Source organism: Periplaneta americana, chromosome 12 (assembly GCF_040183065.1).
Source record: "Periplaneta americana isolate PAMFEO1 chromosome 12, P.americana_PAMFEO1_priV1, whole genome shotgun sequence".
Lineage (NCBI taxonomy): Eukaryota > Metazoa > Arthropoda > Insecta > Blattodea > Blattidae > Periplaneta > Periplaneta americana.
Window position 1 is genome coordinate 136,029,344 of NC_091128.1, and position 25,560 is coordinate 136,054,903.

At 35.7% G+C, this 25,560-nt stretch overlaps 1 protein-coding gene across 3 annotated transcripts in view; it reads right to left on the minus strand.

The window, feature by feature from the left end:
• Positions 1-25,560, minus strand: part of LOC138710918 (clavesin-1) — a 401,261-nt gene that overhangs the window by 179,480 nt on the left and 196,221 nt on the right. For 2 of the 3 annotated variants that reach the window (XM_069842115.1, XM_069842112.1), the window contains exon 2: positions 4,869-4,955. In XM_069842115.1, coding sequence (XP_069698216.1) covers positions 4,869-4,905 — 37 coding nt within the window. In that variant the 5' untranslated portion in view covers positions 4,906-4,955. Of the gene's footprint in view, positions 1-4,868; positions 4,956-17,699; positions 17,740-25,560 lie in introns of those variants that run through there. The other variant, XM_069842111.1, reaches the window with a different exon arrangement.

Here is a 25,560-nt window from a genome sequence, read left to right on the forward strand (position 1 = left end):
ACGCCTAATCCGTATAGTGAAAAAGAAGAATAAATGGAAGCATTATTGGGATACTAACATTGCTTGCCTTGATAATTATGTAAATGAATTTAAAGTAGCACCAGTGAGAAATCTTCATGGGAGATCTTTGGTCGGTTTCCGTTGCAGATACTGCAACGAGATTGAAACCTTAGCACACGTCCTAGGATCCTGTCAGCATGGAGAACTCCTGAGAAATTCACGCCATCATAATATCCGAAAACTAATAGCACAGGCTCTTAGAAAAAGATCCTTCGAGGTCCATGAAGAGGTGCACTGCGTTGCGTCTGAAGGCGGCGGAATTGCAAGAGCGGACATCGTGGCTCTAGACAAAACTAGTAGTAAAGGTTTTATACTGGACTCAACTGTTAGATTTGAGATGAGCCAGACCCAATCATCTGATGTCAACAAAGAGAAACAACAAATTTATGAGCCTACTATTCCGTATTTTCGATAAAAATATCAGATGGAAGGCACCTGGGAAGTACATGGTTTAATAATCGGAGCGAGAGACACCATCCCACGATCAACTGTAAACACTATCAAAACATTTGGAATCCATGACATCATTCCAAAAATAATTACTTCTAGCATTAAAGGGTCTGTGGCAATTCTGAGAAATCATTTATATGGAATATCCATTAGTGTGTGATTGTTACAATATATGTACAAATTTATTATTTCTTAAGTTTAAGCTCCTAGTTCACAATTCAATTGACTCATCTATTTTACTGTAATCGCTATTATTCTTATGTGTGTGTTATTCTGTGTTTTTGGCAACTCAGGATGCCTGGGCAGACTATTTCTTGGAAATAAATTATATATCAGGGCATTAAGCTAAGCATAAACTGCAAATGTGAAGAGCAATTTACCAGAAATTTCTTAAGTCTTCTGCACCATCAAATATCTAAAGTTATTTCCCTTCATATCTCAGAACAAGTATATTTGACATGTACTGTTCTTCCACTCACCGATACAATTCATTCGGAAAGTGGGGATTAAATATAGTGTTATTAAAGAGGCAGCATGCAGTTACTACATTTGAAGAAATTTCACAGAACGATGCTTCATTCAAAGCCTGCTGTAATGATTTTCTTCTTGCAATTTATAATTACACGACAAATACAAACGAAGAAAACTTCACTATGTTATTATGCAACATTTTTTTAATTATAAATGCAAGAAATGCTTAACTGCAGATGTTTTTATTGACTCCGTGCATACTGATGTAGAAATAACACGTGGGAAGCTACGCTTCTCCTACTGGTGCTCCTAGAGATAGCAAATTACTGCATAAAGTCTTATTGACCCTACGGTAATAAATGAAATAGATTTGAAAATTGTTTTAAAATTACCTGCTTCAGAATAATTGTAAGCTAATTTACTCCCGAGACCCTATGCTTGTTGGTAGATAAAAATGTTGAATTATCTAGATTGCCGCTCACACCACGAAGCTTATGGGCGATGGTTGTATGCGGGACTCTAAAGCGCTTCCTTCGTTAGTCCAGGTTACGACGCAGGATTATAATTAAGCGAACTTGGGTTCGATCCTCGGCGTTGACTGAAATGACGCTTGTGGCGGACAAGGTGAGAGGATGAGGATTTCTCTCGGGGTCTGCAGTTTCCCTCAACATTACACATTTCATTCCATTCATTCTGTACGAGATTCGGTGATGCCGGGTGAAGATACCCAGCCAGTAACAGTTGTTCTACCCAAATTTCACGACTGTATCCCTAGCCGGACGGGACCTCCGTGTTGGTATTTACATCTGAACACGCACTGCTTGAATGCGAGGTCTTAAAAAGAAGAAGACTACAACTCTTTGGAACCCTGTCATTCAGCAGTAGGTATGCACAACCATAACATAGGAGTGAAGGTTCTGGAACTTATCAAGAATACAGAGCTAGAATTCATATGATGAGTTAAGGGGTAGCACAAGAAGACTGATGTGTGAGAATCAAAGAATTCTCAAAAATCCCCTTTTTATTACTATTATTACTACCACCACTGCTACTACTACTACTACTACTGCTGCTGCTACTTCTACTACTGTTGCTGCTACTTCTACTACTACTACTACTACTACTACTACTACTACTACTACTACTACTACTACTACTGCTAGTACTACTACTACTGCTGCTGCTGCTACTACTACTACTATTACTGCTACTACTACTACTGTTGCTGTTACTACTGCTGCTGCTACTACTACTCCTGCTACTACTAATACTACTACTGTTGCTGCTACTACTACTGCTGCTGTTACTACTACTGCTGCTAGTACTACTACTGCTACTACTATTGCTGCTACTACTACTACTACTACTACTACTACTACTCTTACTCCTACTACTACTACTACTACTACTCTTACTCCTACTACTACTACTACTACTGCTGCTAGTACTACTACTACTACTACTACTACTACTACTACTACTACTACTTCTGCTACTACTACTGCTGCTGCTAGTACTACTACTACTACTACTACTGCTGCTGCTACTACTACTGCCGCTAGTACTACTACTGATACTACTACTACTGTTGCTACTACTCATGCTGCTGCTACTCCTACTCTTACTACTACTACTACTGTTGCTGCTGCTACTACTACTTTTACTACTACTACTACTACTACTACTACTACTACTACTGTTTGCAGCTACTACTACTACTGTTGCAGCTACTACTACTACTGTTGCAGCTACTACTACTACTGTTGCAGCTACTACTACTACTACTACTACTACTACTATTACTACTGCTACTACTACTGTTGCTGCTACTACTCTTACTACTACTACTACTACTACTACTACTACTACTACTACTACTACTACTACTACTACTACTACTACTATACCTGATAAGGTTTAACTTGTCTCAGTAGCAATAAAACCAAGTCCCTTCAAATGAGGGTGGAGATTATAGGAGGGTTGTAAATTTTCAGGATTTCTTTCAAAATCTTGTTATTGCACAGGCTACCGGAACTCAGTTTCTTGAAAGAAAAGCTCAGTGACGGAACTATTCAGTAAGTAGAGAGATATTTTGTTACTTTATTTTGCGCTACAGAATGTATCAACTAATCCCTTCCGCCACTGGCATCGCTTCACTCCCCGCATCGCAATAACAACACAGACGAGGTGAGACATCTCCTTTCTCTCTCTTTTCACAGTGAGACAAGATTCATCATACAGACTTTACTACTACTACTACTACTACTACTACTACTACTATTAGGCCTACTACTGGCGTTTGTGGACTGATCATATCGGTTGATGGCTGCCAGAATGCCACCCTGCTGTTGTTCGGGGAGCAATCTGTTAGCTGGTGACCATTAGATACTTCCTTGTGCTATCTTAATGGTATCTTTGTGGCTGTATGGTTACTCATCTCATCTCATCTCATCTCATCTCATCTCATCTCATCTCATCTCATCTCATCTCATCTCATCTCATATCATATCATATCATATCATATCATATCATATCATATCATATCATATCATATCATATCATATCATCTCATGTGGAGTTATAAGCATAGCTAATGGATATGCACGGTCTACATGCATAAATTCCTTTGCAGAGTGAAAAGTTACATTTATTCAGATCAAATTTCTGCACATTTAAAGGACAAAACTAAAATTCTTTCAATAATTTATTATAATAATACACTCCTCTCTTAAACTGGCTGAGCATATTGGGAATTAAATCAATGACTTTCCCAAAACACGCTATGAAATGTTTCATATAAAACAATTTTTATCTCGAAAAACGACAGGCGCGTGTTTTGAAAGTGACACTGGTCGAATCACCCAAATAAGCATTAACCCAACTTCAAACATTCTATTGGAAGCCATTCTCCAGACAAATTTCATAATCTGCACAATCAACAACATGTATTTAAAATAAAATAAATTCTGTTCATGTTAATTTTAATATTCTAATAAATTAAGTTCATTTTCTATGTTTTAATGAGTGTTGCTTTGAGAAAATTATGAAACTCGCTTACGCTCGTTTCATAAACATACTCGTATCTTAATTACTACCATTATAGGTTCGTTGCTTAATATGCTATTATAAAAAATAGAATTTTGAATTGATCAAAATATTATTAGGCTTCTTATTGATCCTAATGCAACATTTATTAAATTTAATAAATTCATTTTACTAGTTGATGAGCCACATACTGAAAATAAACTGATTTTCCATTTATCAATTAAATGGTCACTAAAATTAATTATTTCTCATTTTAGCAGGAATATAAGTTATACGGGAATAGTTAATCAAAAGTATTAATTTTATTATGGGAATTAATGGAAAGATTTTGTATATATTAATTATTTTTAATTTACAAGAATAATATTTTTATTAATTATTAAAACTTATTATTTTTCTGTTACACTTTATGGTGGAATTTAGACTTTTTGTCTAATCAGCTAACGACCGTATTTATGTCCAAATTAGTTCACACATAATTCTGTCATGTTGTACAGTATTCACTTTAGAAAGTTAAATATTTTGAGTTTAATTGAAAAGTTATATTCATTAAAGATAATGTCTCATTAATATTATAAAGTTTGTTATGGATTCCCAAATCACGAAATTTCTTGTCACTTTAAGGAAAATGTTCAAACTGTTCTTTTTCTTCAGAAACGTTGTTAAAATTTCCCCGCAAAAGGGGAAATTTTCTCGACTTAACATCACTTCAAAGCACTCTTCAGGCTGATCTAACATTCTATTTATATTCTTGCAGCAGTAAATATTATGACAATTTCATTCAGCAGACTGTAAACACTAATAAATTAACAATGAAAAAACAAAGATGTAATAATACTCACTGCCTTCGGTGCCCGGCCACACGATCTCGAAAGCCATTGGATGGTTGACAATTGCAGTTGGCGATTCTGGTAACACGGTACCTCCTCCTGCAGAAGACAAACTCGTACTGAATTGCTGTATTTTTCCAACACTCGCTACTAAGCAAATTCCACGTCGTACAGCATATAAAACTCCACGATAACACAAGCTGACTAAAGGTTCAGAGTAATCGATAATTTTTTGAACAGTATTCGCACGTTTCTGGATAGAAATGACCAGCCGGGATCACATTACTATTATTTATAAAGTCTGGAACCCTCGCGACCTTCAATTACGTCGCCAATAAATCATTTCACAGACGTTACTTCATACTACTTCGTTGCGCCATCTTATTTAACTATTTGTTGAGATACGTCCTTCCGAAGACTCTTAGACTTTGAGGCACAAACACTTCAATAAAAGACAAGTAATGCGGGATTCAATCGACATTGACACTTTACACAGTTCATGTTGTATTGCTACTCACATGATATCTCCGGGCTAGACACGTTAAACTTACTCAGACGTAGGCTATTTGTAAATACTGCTGACTTACGCAACGCACAACCGGCCACACGAGTTCTACTGTCAAGCAACCGGTATTCTTGTACACGACTGGAGCTGTAGCGTAGCTTTCAAAACTTTCATCACTTCCCTTTCTTAAGAATGAAGCATTTCGAGATAAACATCTGTACCTTCTCAATCAGGGACGAATCAAGAAAGGTATGTGCCCATAATGTCAAAAACATTAACACCAATAATAATAATAATAATAATAATAATAATAATGATAATAATAATATATTTATTTATTTATTGATATTTATGTGCTGGACAACAGCCATTGGCCAATAAAAGTCCAGCACAGCGATACAATTAATACATTAAAATGAACAACTATGGTACAAATTAAATACTTGAGTTAACAACAAAATAAAGAACATAGATTACAATAATTAATTTACAAGAATTAATACTATAAAATATTAGGGAAAGGAGATGATTCTTTCTACCAATTTGTGTATAAGCATTATGCAAATAATATTAGCAAAGACATTGCCATATTCTAATACTTCTATACATTGAATGGACCGAAATCGCCTACATGTAAGTTAGCATTTTTAATACATCTGGAGACCGGCGAGGAAGATTTAGAATTTCTAATATAGAAGAGTTTGTGATGTCTCATGTCCTTCATAGGATCATGACCTTCATAGGAATAATAATAATAATAATAATAATAATGCTGTACATGTACATCTGAAGTTTGAATAGTGTAATATGTTACTATTCAGCGATGTATGCAATAGAGGGGGGAAGGAACTGGCCACTCTACCCCTTTATCTCCTGGCTTAGTTGCTCCAAGAGTAATGCGTTGTTGGTGTCTCTTGTGGGATCCAGACATACTTTCGGAGAGTTGACTAAATAATAATAATAATAATAATAATAATAATAATAATAATAACAATAATACTACATGTATACATCTGAAGTCTGATTAGTGTAATATGTTACTAGTGAGCGATGTACGCAATAGAGGTGGAAAGAAACTGGCCACCCTACTCCTTTATTTTCTGACTTAGTTGCTTCATGAGTGATGCCTTGTTCGTGTCTCTTGTGAGATCCAAACCCGTCTTCGACAGTTGACTAAACAATAATAACAATTATAATAATAAGTATAATAATAATAATAATAATAATAACAATAATAACAATTCACCTAACATAATTAGGAACATTAAATCCAGACGTTTGAGATGGGCAGGGCATGTAGCACGTATGGGTGAATTCAGAAAAGCGTATAGAGTGTTAGTTGGGAGACCTGAGGAAAAAAAGAGCTTTGAGGAGGCCGAGACGTAGATGGGAGAATAATATTGAAATGGATTTGATGAAGGTAGGATATGATGCTAGGGACTGGGTTAATCTTGCTCAGGACAGGGACCGATGGCGAGCTTATGTGAGGGCGGCAATGAATCTCTGGGTTCTCTAAAAGTCATTTGTAATAATAATAATAATAATAATAATAATAATAATAATAATAATAATAATAATAAGAATAGCCCCTTCACATGTCATGAAGGCACTTCGGGGGCATAGAGGTAGACCCCATGCTTTCTTGACCTCGACACTGGAATGAAGTGGTGTGTTCGGCACCATGCTTCCACCGCCTTTTAAGCCCGGGAAAGTTCGGTACTCAATTTAATAGGGGGCTGAGTGAACCTCGGTGCTGTTCTGGAAGTTTAATGAGAAAATGTCGTCATCCGTGACCGAACCCCGGACCTTCCACAACAACAACAACAACAACAACAACAACAACAACAACAATAATAATAATAATAATAATAATAATAATAATGGATATAGTTCCCGGGTTTGTTTTTATCGGCACTACCAGTGTCGAGAATGAGATACATAGCCTACATTTGCAGATGGTCAAAGTATGTAGTAATGAGGAGTTCAAGGGAAGTACAGACCTCATAATAGAGGCATTCTTTCCGATAACAGATAATCTGTTTTCCAGCTTAGAAAACAGAAGTGAAGCTCATGTAGACATTTCTGAGAGGATGATTTTTTTTGTAAAATCTGCAATTGTGGATAGTTCAGGAATTTCGAATGTGAAAAGCTTTCAAATTTTTATAACGGAGATCTAATTGAATATAAAATCTTTGCAAGGAAATGCTGGACATGAAATAACACCGCCAGATGCTTGGTTCAAAAGTATCCATAGTACATTAAGCCACTGACTTTACATAGGTATTTCATACATGGACCTGAAATTTAGGTATTTCATGCATGGACCTGAAATACAATATCATCTGCATAGCTTCGTATAGAAGAAGCCCAAGAAGCGCGCAACAGGGATTTCAAGAATTACCGTGAGCATTACTCACTTACTTACTTACTGGCTTTTAAGAACCCGGAGGTTCATTGCCACCCTCACATAAGCCCGCCACAGGTCCCTATCCTGAGCAAGATTAATCCAGTCTATATCACGATATCCCACCTCCCTCAAATCCATTTTAATATTATCCTCCCATCTACATCTCGGCCTCCCCAAACGTCTTTTTCCCCCCGCCCTCCCAACTAACACTCTATATGCATTTCTAGATTCGCCCATACGTGCTACATGCCCTGCCCATCTCAAACGTCTGGATTAAATGTTCCTAATTATGTCAGGTGCAGAATACAATGCGTGCAGTTCTGTGTTGTGTAACTTTCTCCATTCTCCTGTAACTTCATCCCTCTTAGCCCCAAATATTTTCCGAAGCACCTTATTCTCAAACACCCTTAACCTATGTTCCTCTCTCAAAGTGAGAGTTCAAGTTTCACAACCATAAAGAAGAACCGGTAATATAACTGTTTTATAAATTCTAACTTTCAGATTTTTTGACAACAGACTAGATGACAAAAGCTTCTCAACCGAATAATAACAGGCATTTCCCATATTTATTCTGTGTTTAATTTCCTTCCAAGTATCATTTATATTTGTTACTGTTGCTCCCAAATATTTGAATTTTTCCACCTCTTCAAAGGATAAATTTCCAATTTTTATATTTCCATTTCGTACAATATTCTCGTCAAGAGACACAATCATATACTTTGTCTTTTCGGGATTTACTTCCACCCCTATCTCTTTACTTGCTTCAAGTAAAATTCCCGCGTTTTCCCTAATCGTTTGTGGATTTTCTCCTAACATATTCACGTCATCCGCATAGACAAGAAGCTGATGAACATTACGCAAGGAAATGTAGAAGGGAGAAAACAAATGAGGATATTTTAAATTTTATTTTGTCAGTTCTGAACCCATAATCACAGGCAAGAGAATGTTACAAAAGAAAAACCTGCAACACTTTCCAAAAGAAGCAATAGAGTTATTGAAATCTCCAACCTTGCAGCTCTCTTGTCATAGTGGTGGTGGTGGTGGTGTTGGTGGTGGTGGTGGTGGTGGTGGTGACAACAACGGAAACGATTGTAATGGTGCCACTTCGGATTCTGAAGATGAATTCTATCTTTAAATTTAGCACATAGTTGTAGTACCTATTACAATTTAACGTTTGCAGGCTTCAAATATTAGTTCTATAAATATATAAGTAATGATGTATTTAAAAAAATTAAATATAGTCTACCTTTCCATAACACTGTTAACAAATCTGAAAATAAATATGTGACTTTCAAAGCCAATCATAAAGGTTTTTATTTAATGCCAAGTTTCAAGGCTCGTTGCCCCACTGTGAGGTGTAGCGCAGTCGGCTGATGCGCTTGCCTGTCGATTCGGAGTTGCGCTCGGACGTGGGTTCGATTCCCGCTTGGGCTCATTATCTAGTTGGTTTCTTTCCGAGGTTTTACCCAACTGTAAGGGGAATGTCAGGTAAAGTATGGTGAATCCTTTGCCTCGCCAAATACTATCTCGCTATCACCAATCCCATCGACGCTTAATAACCTACTTGTTGATACAACGTCGTAAAATAACAGACTAAAGGAACAGGCTGTCAAAGAGGACGTTTCTATTAAAATACAATAATGAAGGACGGTGAAGCGGAGAAATATTATCTCCGGCACCGGGACTTGAACCCGGATTTTCAGCTCTACGTGCTGACGCTTTATCCACTAAGCCATACCGGAATCCAGTTCCGATGCCGGATTGAATTCTCTCAGTTTAAATTCCACTTCTTAGTTTCAACAATTATATTACATTTTAAAGCAAGTTTTGTAGTTGTACTATGAAGAGGTTAGTTTAACTCTGCAACGTTTTGAAATGATAAACATCTATGACGTTACTACACAGTTCATCACTGTAACAAGAACGAATGTCTAACACTCGGCTTATACCGTTCGAGTATTTATCGCTCGCGACAATTTTATCCATCATGCATGTGCGATACCTATAGGATTATGCTATGAACTACTTGGCGCTCGAGCGAAAACGTCCGATGCAGACCTAGATGGACTTCTGTTTAAGCAGCTGCAGCATCCATTTTCATTAATTGACGGATTTTATTTCCTGTGAGCCAGTTTTTAGAGACGAAACAGTTTGCACTTTTCACTAATGGCAGGTGGTTGAGCGGGAGGGGATTTTAAGCATACTGGTATTTCCGTTTATACAGAATGAACCCTAAGTAATGTTAATAATTTCAGGGTTTTATTATTTGAGATATTTCAAACAAGAACTTTTAATATAATTTTGCTCGTTTTTGCTTCCTTTCCTCGATAAAAATTGTTTTACAGTAGAACCCCTTTTTTCCGTCACCCTATTAACCGATTGGTGGATTATCCGACTGTCTTTCTCTCGCGCTCTTTTTTTTTTTTCTTTTTGCTGCAGAAAAATATGAAGTATTGTACATTTTATTAGTACGAATTTTTCAACAGAATGTCTTTTACAAATTTTACTCTTATACAGTATGGTCTACTCTTAAAGGGGCCTAAATTCTTTACAAAATGCCTTCCACAGGTGTCAAAGAAAAGGAGTTGTGCTACGAAAAATACGAGTAGTGCAAGTAATTGAGTGGTTTGAGGAAAGAGAAACTGTGGTTCATCTCGCATCAGAATACGAAATAAGGTAGGTGTCCCTGATATGGCCATGCTAAGGTTTGAGAATTTTTCTAGCCGCCATTTTGAAAAAAAAATGTAAACCACTTTTTTCTTACTCTTTCTCAGTCTAATGGACTTTCTTAAAACAATTTTCTTTCCCCATAAAAACAGTTTTAATTGTCCAAAAATTCCCAAATTCCAAAAGTCTATCTAGTGGCCATATCAGGAACATGTGTACATGATATGGCCACCCTTGTTCCATGTTCTACAAATCGTGATTGTTTTCAGTTTGATAGCGCAGTTGTGCTAAAATTAAATAATTTTGGTGTAAAATGAATAAACATGACACTTAATAATCTTTTTTATAATTCAAAAGTGTAGTCAAAACAGGTTTTTCCATAAAAAATTAAGTTGTTTTTCTTAGAATACAAAATTTTTGCATAATCCCAGCTATAAGGCACGTAAATTTGTCAGATGAAAAAATAAAAGTGAAATGAACTTGATATGGCCATGGTGCATTTGATATGGCCATATCAGGAGCAGGTAAGCTTTCACGAAAATCGTTTTATTATAGGAGCACCCACCTTACAACTGTGTACGATTTAATTAAAAACAAATATAACAAGTAATAAATATGAATATCTACAACATGAGACCTGTACTATTCCTATCTTTCCACAGACAGTCGTCATAAAGAGTTTCCTTGGCTCTTAAAAACCCGTCATTGAAAACCAGACTTAAACTAGTGAACATCTGATCCATTACCTGGCATGTTAAAAACAAAAGACCACGGAGGAAATTATGAAACTGTATTATGCAGTTAATTTATGAAAACCTTATATGGTACGGATTATCCGATTTTTTCGATTAACCGTTCACTCCACGCCCTTCATTACCACGGATAATAGAGGTTCTACTGTATATGAAATATTTCATGGCGTCTTTTGTGAAAACCATTGATTTAATTCCCAAGATGCTCAGTCAATGTAAGAGAGCTGTGTATTAAGATAATAAATGATTGAAATAATTTTAGTTTTGTCTTTCAGATGTGCAGAAATGTGATCGGAACAAATGTAACTTTTCGTTCTGAAACTGAATTCTATAAAACAATAAATGCCTAATTTTAATTACCGGTACTCAGATTTTAGAGTTTCTTATTATTAGAGCTAATAGTTGGGTTAAATAGATACAGAAAAAAATATATACAGGGTGTAACAACTTTAAAGTTTAGAATTTCTGGAACATGTTCCCTGACACATTCTACGTTGATTAAACCTAACATACCTATATTCGAAATTGAGAGGTTACAGAGATAACAGAGCTGGAAAAAATAGAACTTCTTGCAGCTCCAAGCATTATACCGTTTATACAAGGCCTATTTTATGGCATTACTAAGTAGAGATACATAAGAAACATTTGAAAAGCAGTGAATGAAGGAAATTTTACTTTTAAGAGAAATTAAATTAAAATTGTTTAGGTTGCTAAGGAAACGAAACAGACAACAGTTTAAAATAACAGTTGTGAGAAAAATAAACCGTATTGTGACTAGTCTTTTTATTGAGTTTTGACCATTACACACATCAGGAATACGCCAACTTAGTTTATGTGTATGGACTGTGTGATGGCAATGCAACAGCAGCTGTTTTGGCATATCAAGCACGGTTCCCAAATCGTAGGATTCCTAGTGCACAGGTATTTTCACGTGCCTATTGGCAAATTTCAAGAAGTACAGTGTTTGGAATCTTAAGGACATTTTTTTCAACTTTGCACTGCTTTCATACTCACAAGTAGTTGATATTAAAATGTAATATGGTACTAATAAAAATAATGACATAGACATGTCGGAAATTGGTGTTACTTCTTTCAGTATTCAGCGATAAAATTAAACTCAAAAATTTAACTTTGGGGTACAAATACTCCAAACCTATAGAACTTTGGATATAGGTATGTTAGGTTTAATCGACGTAGAACGTGTCAGGGAACATGTTGCAGAAATTCTAAACATTAAAGTTGTTACACCCTGTATAAATAAGGAGAGCACTGAGACAAGAACAATGTTCAGTTACAGTTACGAGAACTATCAGACTGATAAAGTGAAGTGCAAAGGTGGAGTTCTTGAGGTCATGACTCGGTTTACTATTCTCGGTCATCAGATCAATTTATTTAAGTTAAGAGGACACGATTAAATGTGGCATAAATAAAGTTATTGTAGAACAGTAAAGAGATTTGGAAGAATTCATTTTCAGAATTGAAAAGAAACAAACTATTAATAATATTGCTTACAAATGTGTATCCGAAGGATACAAGAATGTTTGGGGACTAGAACAAATTAGAAAGACGATCTCTGTTAAGAAAGCAAAAGGTCTTAAACCTCGCTTTCCTTTAATCTGAATGTAGTACTTAACTGAACTCAACTTAAACCTGAACTGAACAATTTTAGGTTGAGGGTCACTTGACCATGAACGAATCCATAACGGTTCCATGCAAATCATTTGTGTTTCTAACACACGTTTTTCTTAATCTTTCCTTTACATATGCATGTTGGCATTTTATCAATGAATATCTAATCGTTCCTATATTTAATGATTTTTTGGTAAGATTTTGACGACTTCAGTGTATTAGATAGATAGAACTTTTATTGTCGAAGGCATAATATATGCATAGACATGATCAAATATATATATTACATTAAATTAAAAATATGTCAAATATAAAATACATTATTCATATCAAGGGCCCATGCGTGTATCCTCTAAATTGTAGGGACACAAATTTATTAATTTCATTTTTATATAATTCCTGAATTTGTGAGTATTTTTGTAAATTTTATGTCCTCAGGAAAACTATTGTAGATTTTGATACTAAAGACCATATAGGTCCTGCTAATATTTGTAAGATGGTGTACTGGAATAGTTAAACTATTTTTGTTACGAGTATCATAAGTATGAAAATCACTATTTTGGTGAAAATCAGACAGATTTTTACAAATTAGTTGTAAAACATTAAAAATATATATACCATAAACAGTGAGAATATTATACTGTAAAAAATATTCCCTACAAGAGGTCCTACTGTCAACGCCCTCTATGCACCTGACAATATGATTTTGAGCCATAAATATATCATTCAGCATGGTTCCAGATCCCCAAAAACAAATGCCATATGAAAGCCTTGACTCAACGTGTGCAAAATAAAAATACATTAATACATCGTGATTTATTATCGTCAGTGCATTCGTAAAAATATATAGGGTGTTTAAAAATAACAAACTCTTGCGACCATACCTGGTTATTGTCGGATTTGCTCACAAGCATTGGATACACGCGCCTGTAACATTTGTACGTTGTCGATGGGTGTGACATAAACCAGTGTCTTTAAATGTCCCCATAGCCAAACATCCAAAGGATTTAGGACAGGTGATCGGGAAGGTCATGCTACTGGACCTCCTCGATCATTAAACCTCCGGGTTAGGTATTGTCGCACGAGGTGTAGAAAATGGGGTGGTGCCCCGTTCTACATAAACAGCCTACACCACTAAATACTGTACGTACTTACTAACACAAGTAAAATGATAAACTCCGTAGTATCCTAGATCTTTGTTTACTACTACATTCTCTGTTTACTTCTGATGAGGGATGCTATCCACTCTCAAAACATGCACCATTGTTCTGTGTTTTTTAACGAATAACAATCATAGGCCACAATACTGCATGGCCTATATCTCAATAGATATTTGTTTCTGGACACATGTTTATAGAAACTTTTTTCTAGTTTCGACCTATGCTACTTTCTGTAAAAATATGCAACACTTTTTTTAAAGACCTTGTAGAAGTGAAGGAATGAAACTAAAACACTGAAAAATAACATAAACAGAAATACAAATGTTAGATTAAAACGAATTCATTATAATCAATTTTACTTTATTTTTAACATTTGGATATGTAAATTGTTTAGCTCTGGATAATTTTTAATACTGTATTGTGCCACCGACGTAGCTTAGCTCAGCGCTTGCCTCCGTTCCAGAGTTATTCCCGCTTAGGCTGATTACCTGAGTAGGTTTTTTCCGAGGTCTTCCCCAACCGTAAGGTAAATGTCAGGTAATCTATGGCAAATCCTCACCAAATACCATCTCGCTATCACCAATCCCATCGACGCTAAATAACCTAGTGGTTGATACAGCGTCGTTACATAACCAATTGTAAATAAAAAAAAATACTGAATTGTACAGAGTCATCATTTTATTTTTATTAACATTTCTAATATTAACCTGGCTATACCTCTGCTACCCCCTTCCACGACTGTAGTTCGATGATACTGGCGTAAAATACAAACAAATCACTTTACTAGGTATAAGAGGGAAGAAAAGTAGTTCATCCAGTTACGTAAACTAGGAAATATGGCGATTTTGAGTTTGATAATTTTCATTAGGTTTTTGTTTAATCAAAATACAGTACTGTATTAACATTAAGTGTTTTTACTCACGAACTGAGCTGTCCATTCGGACATATTCATTATGCAGTGTATATTATACTGTCTACAGTACATTAGCGTACAATTTAGAGAATGAAGTTAAATTGAAAAATAATCATAATGTGGATATTTAAACACATTTTTGAAAATGTTGGCCGTTCATTTCGATAGAGGCTTCAGTTCTAATGTGCATATTGTCGCACTATAGACTATTGCATCTAATTTCAATTACCAGATTCGTCCTTCGTACTAGTAACTCATGTAGAAATAATTCTGTACCTAATCTATAAAAGATTACCTGACGTACTGTAAATTTAATCTTCACTTCTGCCCGATCCGAAAAGGTAAAATTAACTTAGACATGCTATCTACTTTCCATCCAAGTAGTTATGTCGCAGGGTCGTAGAAAGGAAGGAGGTTCTTTTATTTAAGTTATTTTAAACAGTTGTATAATATTACGTAGACGCCCAATTCCTAACAGAAATTAATGTTCTCAGAAAAGAGCTAAGACAGCCCAGCCATTAGCCTTTACAGAGGGGCGAGCAGAAATAAGTGGGGAAAATCGGGATGCGACGTAGGCAAACGTACGACAGTACCTGTACGAAAATATGATTCAATATTGAAAACTCTTTCGTCACTGAAAAACGTGAATATATTTATGGAACGTACTATACTAACTCAGTACGGTTTAGTATCATCGTAAGGCACTTTGTTTGCATACGCGGCCTTGGTTCTGTGTGGAGGACAATTGGAAGTTTACTAGTAGAAGGGGTGGGAGTGAAGTACATTAAAAAACTCAGGTACAATAAAAATTGAAGTAAAAATAGAATGATGTCCCTGTATAATGTTATGAATGAGAAGAGGATGTTAATGAAGAAGGTGGGAATGATGAATAGAGGAGGAATGATAGTGAAGAAACGAAAAGCATGATTGAATTCATAACACGTTTTTAGAAACTTTCTAACATTTATACAGAACGAAGTATCTTTATAAAATGTCAAATCTAGACAGCAGCTGTAGAGCCGTACAATACATCTTAAATATGTCGGACAAGTAAACAATTCTACGTGAAGCCTAAGAGAAATTAGGGTCATTGTAGAGGTCAAGGAACATGTTGTCCGGTAAAAATAAGACGCATTTGAGACAGGCGGTACGTGACGCACAACTGGTCTACTGTATTTGTTCAGATTATGGTCCAATTATTATTGTAAGTTCACTGGACACCTTTATGGAATTTTTAATATCGCTTCTACATTTGAAAAGTGAAACTGGCAAAATATTCTACGTACTGTTGAGGATAATTTTACAGGACAAAAAAGTTGTGCAACTGAGCAGGACACTTGAAACGGTTTGATATTATAGTTAATCTTTTTACTACTTCTAGCAGTACTAACGCAAGGTCACTTCGTGTTCATCAGTATCATAGCACAAAGAATGTGAATCATGAGAAAAACCCTTTTGAAAAAAAAATGGCACTTAGAATGTTTTGCACCCTCCATTTATTCAAGCTCAAGAAGCAAGTACTACCAGTGTTGCCACTTCGTAGTCTACGATAATTATAGTTTTGTACGATAATCACTCGATTAAGACAGAAGTTTAATATGATCCTCTTATTGAATTTGGTATTCCCAAAAAACTAGTTCGATTACTTAACATGTGTCTCAGTGAAACGTACAGTATAGGTCAGATTCTATCGAATGTTTCTCCAATTCACTGCGGGCTAAAGCAAGGAGATGCACTATCACCTTTACTTTTTTTTAACTTCGCTCTAGAATATGCCGTTAGGGACGTCCAGGATAACAGAGAGGGTTTGGAATTGAACGGGTTACATAAGCTGCTTGTCTATGCGGATGACGTGAATATGTTAGGAGAAAATACACAAACGTTTAGGGAAAACATGGGAATTTTAGTTGAAGCAAGTAAAGAGATAGGTTTGCAAGTAAATATCGAAAAGATAAAGTATATGATAATGTCTCGTGACCAAAATATTGTAGGAAATGGAAATATAAAAATTGGAAATTTATCCTTTGAACAGGTGGCAAAAATTCAAATATTTTGGACAACAGTAACAAATATAAATGACATTCGGGACGAAATTAAACGCAAAATAAATATGGAAATACCTGCCATTCTTCGGCTGAGAACCTTTTATCTCTCAAAAAACTGAAAGTTAGAATTTATAAAACAGTTATATTTCCGGTTGTTCTTTATGGTTGTTAAACTATGACTCTCACTTTTAGAGTGGAACTGAAGTTAAGGGTGTTTGAGAATAAAGTGCTTTAGAAAATATTTGGGGCTAAGAGGGATGAAGTTACAGGAGAATGGAGTAAGTTACACAATGCAGAACTGCACGCATTGTATTCTTCACCTGACATGATTAGAAACATTAACTCCAGACTTCTGAAACGGGCAGAGCATGTAGCACGTATGGGCGAATCAAAAAATGCATTTAGAATGTTAGTTGAGAGGCCGGAGGGAAAAAGACCTTTGGGGAGGCCAGAGGGAAAAAGACCTTTGGGGAGGCCGAGACATAGATGGGAGGATAATATTAAAATGGATTTGAGAGAGTTGGGATATGATTTTAGAGGCTGGATTAATCTTGCTCAGAATAGGGACTGATGACGGACTTATGTCAGGGCGGCAATGAACCTCTGGGTTCCTTAAAATCCGTAAATAAGTAAATAATAAAGTAAGTAAGTAATTAACTAAGTATGGGGGGAAGGGATTCCCAGATATGCATATGTGTACTGTGATGTTGGCGTTTTTACTGATAATGGTGGCAATAATGAGTTCAAAGGTTTTTCAAATTTTACCTTCGATGTTTTGGTCCTCCCTCATTCATGTGCTCCTTGCAAACGTGTACCGCCATTTTCAGAAATTAATTTGACGAAAACAAAAGTTCGCAACCATCTTGTTACCAGTACCATTAATGCCCTGTTATTATCCTCAGAATGTGTGTTTGTTAGTGATGATTGTAACAAATTTCAGTCAACAAGTCAGATGAATAGGCTGATTAATTCGCTTTATCCTGAAGAGGAAGATGAAAAGTGAGCTTTGAAGAGGAGTTTTAATATGTATCACAAATAAGAACAAATTCGTGTTAAAATACTGCATCCAATGAATAAGGGCATTTATGTGTTTTAGCGTTTTCTGTTGTGTGACGATCACTTATAAATAGATATTCTGAAGCACATTGTTTACGAACTAATTAATTCTAAAGAAATTCATATTTCAGTAAATATTCTAGAAAGTGTGAAGTAAATTACTATTAAAAGTACCTACAGGAAAATTAACCAGAACTTAAAAATTAAGCAGTATGTACAAAATTAAAAAACTGTAGAAAAGAGAACAATTAGTACTGTACAGGGTGGGCACAAAGTTCCATTACATCCTGTTTTTTTTTCTTTTTATTTTTTAATCTAGATTAAAATTGTAAGTTTCTTGTTTATGTTAGTTAATTAGGATACAATTAATTAATCATTTAAAGTTTGTGAGACTGCAACCTGTGTATATTTTTGTGTGGGTTTACTTTGTTTATAGTGTTTTTCTCTCTCTCTCTTTATGTCTTGTGTAGCTTTACTTTGTACATAGTGTATTTTTTCTGTTTATTTTTATTATTGTATTTGTATTCCTGGTGTTGTGGAAGAGAAGGCCTGATGGCCTTAACTACACTAGAATAAATAAATAAATAAATAAATAAATATATAAATATATAAATAAATCAATATTGACACTATTTACGTAAATCCGATCTTAATGCAAACATACATCCACTTTACAGTAACTGTGTATCCTAAGTCAGTATTTCCCCCATCATTCTCCTCAGACAAAATAATGCATCAAATTCGGTGTGACATTCGTCTCAGCATTGCTGGTGTAATCTGTTGAAAAGCGCGTCGCACGGCGTCCTTCAATTCATCAATGATGTCGTACCGTTCCTGTGCAACAATGCTCTTGATGAAACCCCACAGCACGTTGCCACAAATTGTGAGGTCAGGGCTGCGAGGTGGCCAGTCGATAGGAGCTGATAAGATGGGTGATCCACGACCAATCCAGCGTTGTGGAAATCTGTGACCATGAGCTGAGGGGTTTCATAAAGAGCATTGTTGCAGTCCGACATAATTGATGAATTGAAGAACGCCGTGCGACGCGCTTACCAACAAATTATACCAATAATGCTGAGGCGAATGTCACACCGAACTTGACGATGCGTTACTTTGTGTGATGGAGGACATACTGATCCTTTGGACACTTAGGGCATACAGTTAATGTGAAGTGGTTGTATGTCTGCATTAAGACCGAAATTAGATAGTGTGTATATTTGAGGTATTTACAAGAGGTAACGGGGCTTTGTGCCCATCCTGTACGATAACTTTGTCCAAAAACAATAATTGAATGGCTGCCTAGAATAACGTTGTAAGTCCGTTTTTGGCCAAACTGGTTTTCGGCTGGAAAATGTTGTATCGCACACCTTGCATCATGTGCTGTCACCGTCTTACTGATATTCACACTACTTCGAGAGCTGTAGTTTTTTGATTGTGTTGCTGAACTGAATAACGTTGTAACGCAAAAAAAACGCCGGACAATCATGCTTGTAGAGTGTCAAGGGTCTCATAAAAAAAAGTAAATAGAAAGAGAAAACGTAAGATTCATATCATGCAATGAAAGGACAATGTACGTAAGACACTAAAGGATTAGGGGAAAGAATATACTTCGAAGAAAGGTGGCATTAAACCAGCTGTGAAACGACCCTAACTGGTGAGTAGAATAAGGTTGTAAGTCAATGTAGGCCTATGGAGTACTAAAAGAGAATAGTTAAAAGTAATAAGATCATGGTTACTCTGAATTCTACCATGGCCTAATAACAGAATAAAGAAAAAAAGGATTCTTGTCTGTGTAATATTGATATTGTATGCCAAAACATGTGCTCTAAGTTGTGTAATTTGTTTCAAGTTCTTATGATATAAATTTGTCTATTATTATTATTATTATTATTATTATTATTATTATTATTATTATTATTATTATTATTATTATTATCATTATTATTATTATTATTATTATTATTATTATGATTTAATGTACTCAAATGTAACAACCATAAAGAATCTACCAGGAAATATGAACAGTATTTAAGTTTCTTTGCTTTACAACGTTGTTCTTCTGGACTGACATACAACGTTTTTCTACTGTAAATGTTCAAAAAGTTGTGTTATTTGGAAGATGAAGGCACTACATATATATAAATGATGTGAATACTTACTGAAGTATTACTACAGACTTAACACTGTTACAGTTTGTAATATTTAACAATGTTAGTATGGAATAAACATATTTTTAATTTTCTGACAAACTGTAAAAACTGACTTACAACGTTATTCTAGGGAGCCATTCAATTATTTAGTGTTTGCCACAATAATTTCTTGCAAACGGAGTGACAACATTGCTACAAACTCAGTAAATTCAAGTTATCTCTCTTCTATGTGGACGGGGTGTGTTCCGCCTCCTGTGTTTGTGAAGAAGAGAAGGGAAATGATGATAAACAAGAAGAAAGGGAAGAGAAATGGATAAGAATTTCTTGCAGCGTTGGCGTTAAGCTCTATTATTAAGTTGCTGCCGACAGAACCTTAACCACTGTCAACATCCACCACAAATTGCGAATGTGGTGCACCGCCCGTAACAAACAGGCAGTGGTGTTGTTTTTCTCCAGAGAACTTCATTTCTTGACTCAATGATTGATTTTTTTAATATTGCCCCATTTGAGCTAATCCCAGTGCAAGATGATATGATCGTAATGAATCATGATTATCGTACATGAAACTCGATTGCTGGATCAGCTAAATGCGGCAGCGTTCAAAGATCGTTTGGCAAGAGACGCGCAATTCATTATAAAATTACTGCCAACGCTCGAATGCATATTAAGTTTCTGTAGGTACGTACTAAATTTAACTATAAAGCAGATGAATAACTGTAAACGTTGAATCACATGATATTGCATCCGTCCTTGCTGGTCATGTGGTTGCTAAGCTTGCTGTTAGATCAGAAGTTCATGGCTTCAAACCTGATCGAAAGGCGTTGCATTTGAGAACGATAATTTATTCGAGACAAAGCTGCTTTCCAAAGCGCAGTAAAGCAATTAGACTTTTTATTATTATTATGTAAAAGAACTAGTTACTGAACATGAGAGATCCAGACGAAATTTGTCGACCAGTTCTCGTCCACATCAACGTAGACCTCTATTACATAATACTTACAAATGGCTTTTACAGAACTCGGAGTTTCATTGCCGCCCCAGGTAAGTTCGCCATCAGTGCTTACCCTGAGAAAGATTCAGTCCCTAGCATCATATCCCACCTCCCTCATATCCATTTTAATATTATCGTCCCATCTATGTCTCGGATTCCCCTAAGGTATATTCCCCTCAAGTATATATGCATTTCTAATTCATCCATACGTGCTACATTCTCTGCCCATCTCAAACGTCTGGATTTAATGTTCCTAATTATGTCAGGTGAAGAATACAATGCGTGCAGTTCTGAGTTGTGTAGCTTTCTCTATTCCCCTGTAACTTCATACCTCTTAGCTCCAAATATTTTCCTAAGAGTCTTATTCTCGAACATCCTTAACCTCTGTTCCTCTCTCAAAGTGCGAGTCCAAGTTTCACAACCAACAGGACAACCTGTAATATAACTGTTTTATAAATTCTAACTTTCAGTTTCTTTTTAAAGCAGACTGGATGACAAAATCTTTTCCACCGAACAATAACAGTCATTTCGCATATTATTTATTCTGCGTTTAATTTCCTCCCGAGTGTCATTTGTACTTGTTACTGTTGCTTCAAGATATCCGAATTTTTCCACCTTTTAAAAGGATACATTTCTAGTTTTTATATTTCCATTTCATACTATATTCTGGTTACGAGGCATAATCATATACTTTATTTTTTCCGGAATATACTTCCAAACCTATCTTCTTATTGGCTTCAAGTAAAATTCCCGTGTTTGCTCTAATAGTTTATGGATTTTCTCCTAACATATTCACGTCATCCGCATAAAGGAGCAACTGATGCAACTTTTTTAATTATTTAAACTCTGTTTCCTGCATTTTTCTAATGGCATATTCTGGAGAAAAGTTAAAAAGTAACAGTGATATTACATATAATAATAATAATAATAATAATAATAATAATAATAATTATTATTATTATTATTATTATTATTATTATTATCGAAACTCTATTTCACAAAGAGGTATGCCAGGTTTATAATTTAGTACATAGGTAAATACATAGGCTTATATATGTATGTATGTATGTATATATGTATGTATGTATGTATGTATTAAATGTTATGTTTTATTTAACGACGCTCGCAACTGCAGAGGTTATATCAGGGTCGCCGGATGTGCCGGAATTTTGTCCCGCAAGAGTTCTTTCACATGCCAGTAAATCTACTGACATGAGCCTGTCACATTTAAGCACACTTAAATGCCATCGACCTGGCCCGGGATCGAACCCGCAACCTTGGGCATAGAAGGCCAGAGCTATACCAGGTCGACGTATGTATGTATGTATGTATGTATGTATGTATGTATATAGCATTGCAGGCAATGTTAATTCTAGATACACTGATTAAAACTGTACAAAGACTAGCGTATAAGCAATACCTGTACAAACACGTACAATCTTGTAAAATGAATGTTTAAAAAATAACACATTCTTCGTAACAACATACATACTTTGCAAAATATTTGCATTGCAACAGAGGCTAGTCGTAAACAATATTACAGTCTGAGAGGTGTGACATCAATGCAAAGCTTTTACGTTGAAATACTTCGCAATGATGCAGTTTCTTCGCGTGCACACTGATGTCCTTTCAAAATTGTAATTTTAAATCTCTGACAATTATCATTAAAGCCAGGACTCACGGACTGTTATGTTAAATTAATGTTACAAGTAACACTTTTTGACGTAGGCCCACACTAAAAGTTAAAGCCCGCTCTTTAGCGGAATCGAATACAACTTCTCTTCACAATATACTTAAGCGTTTTCCAACCTTCTCCAACATTTAGCACACTGAAGTTCTAATTTAAAACCCCGCGGCACACTCGTATAATGTGAAACAGAGAGAATTTTTTTTTTCATAAAACAGGTGAAATATATTTTTAAGGTTGATACAATATTTTAACCGTGGATGAATATATAATAGGATGCGAAACTGCGGTCAGCACCATCTGACGGAAGGGGGTTCAAATAAGATGATCAGCGCCCGACGTCGTGGGTGGTGAATATTAGAACTACGTATTGGGTAGATTACCCAGAGTTCTCTATTTATCCGTTCGTTCGAGACGAAGAGATGATGCTCGAGAAGACAAGATGGCAGCCAGAAACCTGCTAATGAGTGGACATAAAGTGATACTGTGTGTATAAGCAGTGTATGTTAAACAGTGATGTTTATGGACGTTGTAAAAATAGTGTTGTTTAATGTTTTGTAAAGTAATAGTAATATAATAAATTGAACTATCTAAGTAGTTTTTGCACATTTTCTACTGTATTGCGCTGTACACTAAATACCCAAAGAATGCAATCCCAATTATCTAACCTTTTGCTTTATTTTCTGTATATGTTCGATTATATTTTAATTGAGTAGTGTAAAATAGATCGTCTCTTTTATCTTCCTGTTGGCTCCGGTAAGAATTTTCAGTGCAAGATGGTGTGAGAAATAAAAATGTAAATGTTTTATTTTAAATTGGGTTAGTTGAGAATATCGATGAGGGTGGGAGGGAAGGAATATTTTCTGCATAGTTTAACATCTTCGTCACCAGGTGCGCTGCTAAATGCATGGAGTAATTAGTTTTTGTTTTCGCTACTTGGTGCGCTGCTAGATGTAATAATTTCTCCACCGTCCAACAGATGGCAGCAACATCAGTTTCTACATTAGCGCCTCTAGCATATGTTACGGGAAACTTAGTAAGTTTCGCATCCTATTATATATTCATCCATGATTTTAACTACAATGGTCTGGCAACCCTGGCTGAGCGTCAGTCATTCTCTTCTATGCCGCTCTCACACATACACTGACTTTTTGCTGCGTTCGCAGAAAGTTTAGTTTTGTGAGTTCACTCTTACTACCACTCTTTTCACTTTCATTTTTCCAATTTTTGCTACGACAACCTTCACTATTTTCAGTTTCTCGCGGCATACCAGCGGATCATTTGAGACACACCGGTTGAAAATGGCTGATACATTTAAATGGGAGATAACAGAAAGCTGTGCGTCGAATAGAACTGAAGCGAATCGAATTTATGAGCTTGAATATTTATTCCATTGCCGGAACTGAACTTCTTGTTTTGGGTGTGATCGTATGTTCCCGTGAAGCCATCGTGGGGGGGGGGGGAATGAATCATATTCAGTTTTGGCGGTTTAATTTGTTTATTGAATATTATTTCTGAAAGCCTACGTAGCCTATATAGAAAATACAAATAATTGATTAGATGGCGATCTTACTCGTATTAATTATGTAAGCATGTGTGGATTACAGCTGTTTCGGTGTTGCTTGACACCATTCTCAGAGCCTACTAGATCTCGGAGCTATCTTACTTCGCTGCCTGTTGTGTGGGTGCGTTCGTGTGATAAAGAGTTGTGTCAAATAGTGTGTGTGTTCTGAAATTGATCTGTGTGTTGAGAATTTGATTAGCGTGTGTTTTAGTGTGTCTGTATATTTCATATTGTTCTAGTGTGTTGAGTTTTTGGTTTTTGGGTTGTATGTGTAGGATTTCCATGTCTGTATTTATGTTATTGTATGTGTGGTTAGCATTAGTTATGTGTTCGGCATATGTAGATGTATTGTGTCCTCTGGTTATTGCTTTCATGTGTTCTTTGTATCGAGTTTGGAATGATCTGCCTGTCTGTACAATGTAGAAACTGTCGCAACTATTGCATGTGAGTTTGTATGCGCCTGTGTGGTTGTATTTATTTGTTTGTGTTGTTTATGTGTTGAGAGCTCTTTGTAGTGTGTTTTCTGTTCTGTATGCTATGTATGCTCTGAGGATGGTGTCAAGCAACACCGAAACAGCTGTTTAAGCCACACATGCTTACATAATTAACACGAGTAAGATCGCCATTTAATCAATTATTTATATTCATGTGTTAAAAGTAGTGTAAGAAAGATTCAACATGGATTAGAAAATACAATTTAATAATAATAATAATAATAATAATAATAATAATAATAATAATGATAATAATAATAATAATAATAATAATAATAATAATACTTACAAATGGCTTTTAAGAAACCAGCAGGTTCATTGCCGCCCTCACATAAGCCCGCCATCGGTCCCTATCCTGAGCAAGATTAATCCAGTCCCTATCATCATATCCCACCTCCCTCAAATCCATTTTAACATTATCTTCCCATCTACGTCTCGGTCTCCACAAAGGTCTTTTTCTCTCCGGCCTCCCACTAATCAGGTTGTAGCGGTGAGGATTTATTAAAAGCGGGACTGGTATGGTATTTCGGAGGGACCCAATAATTTAGGAAGTAAACATCCTTATATGAAACAAAGATTCTTGAGTAGAGATCTTAGTTCCTTTTCCTCTAACCCTCAAACTGATCGTGAATAAACTTCAAGTTCAAATTCTAATGAATGATAGTTGGGAAAGTAGCAGGGATC